The sequence below is a fragment of the Sturnira hondurensis genome, unplaced genomic scaffold (genome assembly GCF_014824575.4).
Source record: "Sturnira hondurensis isolate 20B ecotype Veracruz unplaced genomic scaffold, ASM1482457v3 Scaffold0010812, whole genome shotgun sequence".
In the NCBI taxonomy this organism is placed as follows: Eukaryota; Metazoa; Chordata; class Mammalia; order Chiroptera; family Phyllostomidae; genus Sturnira; species Sturnira hondurensis.
Window position 1 is genome coordinate 2,324,028 of NW_028083443.1, and position 9,392 is coordinate 2,333,419.

General features: G+C 39.2%; 1 protein-coding gene across 4 annotated transcripts in view; it reads left to right on the plus strand.

Annotated features, from left to right (window-relative positions):
- Positions 1-8,047, plus strand: part of SCEL (sciellin) — a 104,720-nt gene extending 96,673 nt beyond the window's left edge. For all 4 annotated transcript variants that reach the window (XM_037059378.1, XM_037059375.1, XM_037059377.1 and 1 more), the window contains 3 exons: positions 3,029-3,137; positions 5,555-5,657; positions 7,056-8,047. In XM_037059378.1, coding sequence (XP_036915273.1) covers positions 3,029-3,137; positions 5,555-5,657; positions 7,056-7,072 — 229 coding nt within the window. In that variant the 3' untranslated portion in view covers positions 7,073-8,047. The remainder of the gene's footprint in view (positions 1-3,028; positions 3,138-5,554; positions 5,658-7,055) is intronic.
- Positions 8,048-9,392: the final 1,345 nt, after the last annotated feature.

The window sequence follows — 9,392 nt, forward strand, 5'->3', positions numbered from 1 at the left end:
CAACAACTTCTGCATCCAGAATTTGTTCCTTGGCTCCCGGGCTGTTGTTGCTAACGCTCTTTATTCCACTAGAGCTTTCGTGCCTTATAGCTGCCCCCGGGCCAGCCCCTCTGCTGCAGCTGATTCCCAGGGGTCCCCAGAACTGCCGCATTGTTAGAGTCCAGGTTGCACTGCATCACGGGACGGTGCCCCGAAGCCCTCCCCCATGGCCGTCTCCCACAGCCGTGTCACCTTACAGCAGCTGTGCAATGTGCTGCTATTGTTCGCCCTGGGCCCACACTCCCTTCCCAGGAGGATGCTCCAATGAGTGTCAGTTTTATGCTGGGAAATTGACCCCAGGCTTGTGCTGTCGGTAATCATCTTTTACCATTTAGTGTTCAGTGGGGCACATCGATGACACGCGTGAGAGTGTGGCCAGCAGATTTCCAGTGGGGGGAATGAAAATAAATAATTAGCATTTCATCCCAACCACTGGAAATCAGCTGCAATGCAAATGTCTGATATTCTCCTGATGGCCTTTCTCTATAGAAGGGGCTGGAAATAAGGCTCATTGAGGGCAAAGACATACTTAGTTTTTATGCACAACCTCAATTTGCAATGCAGTGGTCGGCCCGGACAAGGTACTCAATTAACGTTTTCTGAAAAAAATGAACCCATGTGCTGTTTGCTAAGGGGAACATCGATGACCCAGGCCTCAAAATTGCATCCCCTTTCCGACACTCTTATAAAATCTTTCCCATTACCAATGCTCTCTGAGTATCTTCCTTTAAGTCACTCTCTTTGAGGAGCGAAGTCACGTGCACAAGCATGAGATGCAAATACTGCCTAGGTAACCAGATTCCAGAGCTGGATTCTTCAGAAGACTTTGAAAAGACCTTTGACTAATAGTATGGTTTTAACAAGGACAACCCCAGCACCAGAGCTTTCCCTGGACTCATACTTTCATTGTAAATTTAAGGAAGGAAAACATTCTCCATATCAGTATTGCTCTTAACGTGGAGAATTTCAGTCCTGTTCTTCAAGTGGCCCTTGAAATTCTCCTTAGCCATCAGAACAAAAGTCAATTTTCTGTTAAGACCAGTCAGTCCCACAACTTTTTCTGTGGATTATTGTGTGAAATGAGCCATGTGCCCACAGTTCTTACCCAAGCACATTAATCCCCTTTAAAGTGGCTTCCCACTGTACAGGATAAAGACAAACTCCTCCGCATGTTATTTACGGGCCTTCAGCACCGGCTCCTGCATATTGACTGCTGTGGAGTCACTCTAGACACCCTCAGTGCACAGCACTCTGGTACAACCTGTTCTCTCTGCCTGGAATCCCCTGTCACGCACCTGCCCACCACACTGCTCACCGTGACGGCTCCTTCATCCCCAGGCTGTAACTCACGTGACACTCTCCACAAGCCTCTCCTGCCTTCACCGAAGAGATGAGTTGCTCCTTGGGCTGTGGTCTCCTACCTCTTTCCACGGGTCTATAACATGCTGTGGTCACCTAATCATGCACTTGGTTACCTGAGTAGACAGGAAGCTTCTCACTGGAGGACACTGTCTCACTTTTCTTTACATTCCCAGTCCCTAGCTCATTGCCCCTGGAGTGGAAGAATGATAGAGGAATCCTGCTTTCTGCTCTTAAAGTGCTTGTGTGGGACATTTCAGTGTGTGTGTGTGCATATGTGTGTTTGTGTGTGTGTATATATATGAATAAATAATCCATAGGAAAATATAAGCCAACAGCTGTAAAGTGAGGTGGAAGAGGAGAATTTTATTTACATACATAAGGGCTAGGGAGAAGTTACTAGAATGACTGAATGTGTGAAACCAGACAGGGTTATCTACTCCAATTGCTTTCCTCTCCCGCCTCCTCCTCCCTTCCGTTTCCCCCGTCTCTGCTCCGCAGCCTGGGTTGGATGGTTCCCCGACAGGACTCACTTCTTCCAACGAAGCAAGCCCAACAGTTTTCACGGCCAGGCCAGGCCTGAGTGTCGTGCAGCGACTCTGGGGCCACACCGCCTGTATTCAAACCCTGCCTCTGAATGGCAGGCACCCTTCCATGCCTCAGTTTCCTCTTCCATAAAGCGATGATAAAAACAATAGCATCTGCTTCTCAGGGGTAGTTTAGGATAAATGAGTTTATGTAAGCTAAGTGCATGAAAAACACATTGCACATATTAAGCATATTATCACTGATTAAGTATTCGGTATTTCTATTTCACCACCCCATTACATACCAACTCTGGAAATTTCAGACCTGCATGCCACACCCCAACACTAGTGAAGCCCTAAGTTGTTACTTAAGACAGTCCTAAGACCTTCCAAAAGGAAAAAGAATCACACAGTTATTGGCCTTTCTTAAGGCTCTGTGTGACCCAAGATCTTTTGGATTTGCTGATTAAATATCTATAGTTTATTTATTATTGAACATTATTTTTTCACAGTAAACAATAAAGCTCTGTTTTCTTCATCAGATTTGTAGGGGTGATGTTATGATAATATGATAGTATTGGAGAATATGGATTTTGTCATACAAGGTAACCCAATATTCTGAGTCTTACAGTGACATTAAGATTATTGTCGTAGGAAAAATGTTGGTGACTCTAGACCCCAGACTCTTGAATGGATTTCTATTTTTTACTAGAACATGTTTTGAGAGTTAAATTTTTATATTGGTCTACAGTATAATTTTTCTATGATGTATGTAAATGAATAATTCAAAACTCTCTTCAAACTTCAAGAGGTCCTCATGAATGAGCTCAAGGAGGAAACTGTAATTATCTCTGCCCTGCCCAGCTGCACTTTTGATTGCTAATGAATTAATAATTTGAGACTTTCCTCTATGTTTGTTCTTTGATGTTATTTTGAGGGAACTAGAAGAATCAATTCTATCACAAGCATAAGTAAATCCCAAACTTTCCTTGATTTTTACACAAGTATGAACAAAATTAACACATCTCCACATGACTTTATGGGGAATACATCTGTCTTTTGAGCGATAACAAATCTGTTTTGGGTTGCTTACATCTCTACAGGTCTGTCATTGAAAGAGATATGTGCACTTACTGCCGGAAACCCTTGGGCACAAACACTAAGATGATTTTAGATGAATTGCAGATTTGCTGCCATTCTACTTGCTTCAAGGTAAGGATGTGTTTATTGCACTTAACTAAATGCATAACTGCATAATGACTGAAATAAAAATAATTGTTAAATGAAATACATGGGATAAAGTGAAAGCTTTCAGAAGCGCTCTCATCCACATTAATAATGCACCACTTAAATATCTCTCAGAGGTCTGCAGCAATAAGAGGTTTGTGGTTATTGTCTTGGCCTTAGGCTTCAAGTTGATCACCAACACATTTATTCCTCTTACTCTAAAGATTTAAATCTGTAAAATGATAAGCACTTGATTTCTTTATAAAAGTTTTTACAACATTTGAATAAATCATACATTACATAAAATATACAGGATCCAGCAGAAGTAAGACCTGCTTGAGTGTGGTTGGTGGCATAATAATATGGGTGTAATAACTTGTAGTTTTAGTGTGAACATTTCACCTAAAATGCCATATGGTGTACTTGAATGTGACATTGTTATGTTATAGAATTACATGCTTATGATTTTTGTAATAAAGGATTTGTAATGGAGAAGGGGCGTTATTTGTGCCTGGCCCTGTCCAATGGAGTCCAAAAAGGAAAAAGAATTGTTGAGAAGAAAGCTAGCAGCTCCTTATATCATGAAGTTAGGACTGATAGGCTTAACAATAGTGGAAACTCAGTCTTCTTGATATAGTGACAATAAAGCATACATAGTAGGATGCCTCACTGTTTGTGTTTCACATTTCATTGCTTTTACTTCCACAATAATTGGAACATCATTATAGTCTCTGTTGTAACTGAGGAGCACTGACCTGGGAATCTGAGGGCCTGGGCTGGAGTTCTAATTCTGCTACTAGCTGTGGCCACGTGACTTTGGGAACAGTCCCCTAAATGAGCTTGGCCGCAGTTTTCTCATCTGTGTAATGAGGAAGCTGACCAGACGGATGGTTCTCAGCCATGGCGGTCCTTCATAAGCACCAGGGTAGGTTAGGAGACAAACAGAATGCTCGGACTGGCACTAATTAAACAAGAGTCACAGAGATGATTCCGGGCATTGGTACTTTTTAAGTCCCCTTAGACGCATCTAAGATGGGGAGCCAGTGTGAGAACAACTTGCCCAGATCTCTGGGTTCATTCTGTGCTGACAGTCTATGATTGATGGGAATTACCTCATTCAATCCAGTAGCTGTAATACTTTGATAACTGATGGCTTTTCCTCCAATTAGCTTCAGACACTGATACATAGCAATTGGCAGCATAATGCCTCATTTTGAGCAAAAAATAATTTAACTTTAGCCCTGGCTGGTGTAGCTCAGTGGACTGAGCACGGGCCTGTGAACCACACAATCGCAGTTTGATTCCCAGTCAGGGCACATGCCTGGGTTGCAGGCCAGTTCCCAGCAGGGGACTCACGAGAGGCAACCATACATTGATACTTCTCTCCTTCCCTTCCTTTCTAAAGATAAATAAATAAATAAAAAATAATAATCTAATTTTAGGCCATAACATATAGAATACTATATAAAATATATTCTGAAAATTGTATTATTATTTAGTTATGAGGAAATAAAATTTTCTTTTAGTTATTAAATTTTACTCAGTAAAAAAGATTATAGTTCTCTATTTAAAATTAGTATGCAGAAAACTATTTAAAACAAAGAAATCATCCTGATTATGGCTTATGGTAAATGCAAATGATTTCATTTTATTGCATTTTGAATGATTTTTAAAATGCCACTAAAAATAAAAATGTCCCCACTTGCCTGGAAAAAGATGGGTTATTGTATAGCCTTGATAATAGAGAACCAGGTAGATTGGTTTAAGCATGACAGATTGAGCAATGGCAATTTGCTTCAAAGAACTTGCCTCTGAAAGCCAGCCATTCAGTGACAGCCTCATGCTTGAAAGTTAGCCAACTGACCATGGACTTGCTGCAATAAACACAGGTCCAAAGCAAACGTCAGCCCTGCCCTGCCTCCTGAGCAAGACAACTCAAAACAGGTTTTCCCCTGTATGCTGCCTAAGATCAGAAATCAGTTTTGCTTAATGTTTGCTTAATGTCCAGTGTGTGTGCCTGGACAGCACAGGTCTCCCTAAGCAAGCCAGCAGTCAAGAGCCTTAGTATTTCTGTTTGAGATATAAAGTGGTGGTCTTGTCCTTGGCATAACCAATTTTTGAAAATTTCTATCTACCCTAGAGTGAGTTAAGTGGGAACTTCAGTGGTAGACACGCCCTGAAATGCACACCCGCACTGTAGAGAGATGCTGTGAGAATATGTCTGAGAAGTTCTGCATGTGGACTGTAGACGAGGACCCTCACTCTCCCTGCGGTTGCTCACGAGGCTTCATCTGAGTGTGAATGCGGAGACTGAATGACCTGAAAGTGCTTTCTGTCATGTTACATGAAGAATCTAGACTTTACTTGCAATATAAACTCTCTATGTTGTTTTTTCCCTTTAGTGTGAAATATGCAAGCAGTCTTTGGAAAACCTGAAGGCAGGAGACAGTATTTGGATTTATAGACAGACAATACACTGCGAACCTTGCTACTCTAAAGTTGTGGGTAAGTGTTGAGCTCTGCAAGAAATTATTACTTTTGCTAATATTAATGAGCATTTAGATTACTGAAGGATTTCAATCTAGCAAAAATATTTTATTAATTATATGTAGTTAAATTCAGCTGCAGGCAGTATGATAGTATTTTGTCTTATGGTATAAAATCAGTGAACATTTACATTTTCTTCTGATATCAGATCAGACAGATACAACTAAGCAAGGAGGTTATTATAGAATATTTTCCATTTTTTTCTGGAATTCAAGTTCATATCTGCCAATGACCTTTTTCATTTGCACTGAAATATATACTTTTTACCTAATTTGATTATGCTAAATGCCTTTTAATGTTTCTTTTAAATGAGGAATTTAAAGTTAATTCTGTATAATTCTATATTAAATATAACATCTAAATATTTTTATCAGTTTGAGATCAACATTACTATAAGTTGGGCTCTTCATTAGCATAAACAGTATGAGAAGCAAACATTAATGACCTGCATGCTTTAACTCCTATTTCCTCTAAACTTAGCATGAAAGCTTTAAAAGTTGATTTAAAAGATACACGCAGTGCCCAGCAAGTTAGTAAAATAAAATCCTATACAACTTGATTAGTTTTTTTAAAGCCGGTATCAACACATTATTTTTAATTCAGTCGTGAATAGAATAACCAAGGTGATATTGGGGAGCTGGCCAACCGGCAAGTTTCCTGATGTCTTCGTGTAGTGAACGAAAAGGGGCACATTTGTGATTCTTCCGTGGGATCCAAGACATGGAATTCAGTGACAAATGTGTCATAGAAATGAGGTACTGGAGGCTATATCTCAAAATGCGCTGAAAAATATTTAAAAAGCCCACATTCCATCAGGCTACCAAATCCATTACAGGAGCAAAACTAATTACATTCATATTTTGCCTTCTATTTTCTGCTTTCCCCAGCCAATTCTCACATTGCATTTTCTTCCTGGTTTGGCAGCCTTATCTCGATCCAACAGAATGTCAGGAGCCTTGATGCCCACAGTGGCGGCTCTAAGACTTTCAGTTGCCCAGAAGTCCATGTTACGGCTTAGGAGATGTGGCCCCCAGCAGACTCAGAGCTGTGTCCTCCTCCCTGTCTCTCTGCGTCTTACCCATGTGCAAGCACCTCCACGGGCACTGCATTTTCATAGTAAATTTAACGAGTGAAGACACAGCTCAGGCATCTCCTAAGTAGGAGCGCCAGGCGTCAGCCCTTCCTGTCTGTGGTGGGACGGAGAGCCACAGGGGCGAATGCCGAGGAAGGGAACAGTGAGATGCTGACTCCACCGTGGGCCCCTTGAGGAATGATCATTTTTTAAAAATTTAGTTCTAGGCTTATTTTTTGCACATAATTTATATCTCTAACTCTGATTTCCTTTAACATTTTCAGCAAAGTGGATTCAATAATTCTGGCACACGGAAATCAAGAGGAAAGCATTCATTAAGGAATTCAAACTCTTATTTTGAGATTATGTAATTTAGAAAACCCCTTTCCACTGAAGATTGACTTTGGTATACAATGAACAATTCTGCTGGTGCATAAATAATCTAATTGCCTTCAATAAGGTCACACACATAAAGGGAACCATCTGTTATCTTGCTGGGTTCAGTCATCAAAAATTCAAGGGGTTTCAGTTACCGATGTTGGAGAAAGGGTGCTCCTGATGGCTGCGGGGATGGGGCCCCAAGCGGGTCTGCCCCTGCTCCTCATTCAGGCTGTGCTCCATGGTTTCCATTACAAACACATTCCTCATTTCCTCACCTTTGTTTCCCTAAGAATTTGGCCTTGCAGACATTATTGGCATCTTGACAAACTGTCAAGAAAGCAGGATATGTCTCCTTCATGTGCAAAAGAAACATTGATAGAAATTTCCTAATAAGGTTGGGCAGACAGATGGGAACATATAAAGTCGTAAAATCGTTTGCACTTTCCGGGTCTCTGTGCTTCTATCTGAAACAGGAAGGGTATTGAAAGTTGTTCCTGAGGTCTCTTTCTGCTCCCCAATTATTCTAAAGCAAGTCTCTGTTCCCTCTTTAGAACTATATCTGAATGTGGGTTTGTTAATCATATTGAACTTCAGATGACCTCTGAGCAATACAATCTTTGGGTCACCCTTCATTTTATTGCAGATATAATTTTTAAAAACAGAAAGACATTGATTTGTGGGTAATGGGCAAAATTGTATGACATGTATTTTGCATATTATAATTTGTTAATATTTTGCATGCATTTCAAAATCTGGGTATATAAATAATCTATGAGAAAATAATGGTTATGGACTACAAAGAAATGTTCTTTATCATGTTACATCTATTCATATAACATAGCACTTTACATTTACGGATGGCTTATGAAAATAAAATGAACTGTCAGTGACAGAATGTTTTTGTGGAGTGTCTATAAATATCATTCATTGACATTGATTTTGTCAATTATAGTGGCCACAATTTATTATGTTCTGTACCACACACTGGGTAACTTAGTTATTTAATGGTTCAACCTATAGTTTTTATTTTTAAAGAGCTTTTCTTAAGGAATTGAAAATTCAACAATCATATTTGAGGAACTAGTATTATTAAGATTGAGAAATTAAACTTATAAACTATCTTATATATACATAGCAACTGTGTCTTGAAGGAAGGCGTATGGAACGTTGGGGAATTTTGGGGAAATTTAAGGCAATTGTAAAAATATGACATCAAGTAGGGAGATTAAGAAAGATAATCATGTATTTTCCAAATGTTGATAAATTTAAAGAATTATTCTTCTGTATGATGATTTCAAGCATCTGCTCTCCTTAGAGACTAGTCCACAGTGTTAAACACAGAATCCTTATCAAAATTCAGCCATGTATAGCTGTTGCCATACCAAAAGGGAGCCAAAAGAAACAATTAAAAATAATTTGATACTCATTAATTCATGCTTGATGAGAAGCACTGGTAATTGAGCCATATGTTTTATTGTTCTTTTATTACATGCTCTCAGAGTGGATCAAAAGAAATAATTTTCTTGGAGTTGGAATTTGGGGCAGAAAAGGACGAATGGAATCTTATCCCTCCCTTTTATATAAAATGTATTAACATCTAAATGCCTTTGTAGCAATTAAAAATCACTTGAATGTCATTTTGAAAACATTCTACTTTATAATGATTCATTTTTTAAAAACCGTAAAAGGAATATATTTCTCACTTTCCTGTGGCTGTTTAATGGACACTTTCTTCTACAAAAATGTATTAAATTAAACTAAAAGCTTTTGCAAAAATAGAAGAAATCAGAGCGGAGAGAGAAGGGCTTCTGATTCACCAAGTCCACTTCATTATGTCTGGGTTTATTTGCATCAAAGGAATGACAGATTACTAAAACAATTTGGAAGATCTCCTTATATCACAGCTAATTAAGAGATGACTCCAAAAGAGAATTCATTGCTCCAACAGGTCAATATCCTTCTAAAAAAAGCAAAATGGAAGAAATGTAGGGTGAATACTCCACTGCCTCTGTATTCTTTTTGACACATTCTTAGTATTAGATGGAAATGTCCAATTTTTCTAGGCTCTGTCTAAAAGAAAAGCCTGGCTTCTAATCCACCATCATTCATTCATTCACTCATTCTGTTATTCAGTAACTTAAAAATCTTCATTACGAAACTTTGTTCCAGATCTTAGTAATGACCAAAGAGCCAAGGTTCCTGCCCTCAGGAAATTTGCATTCTAACAGGAGAGCTGACAA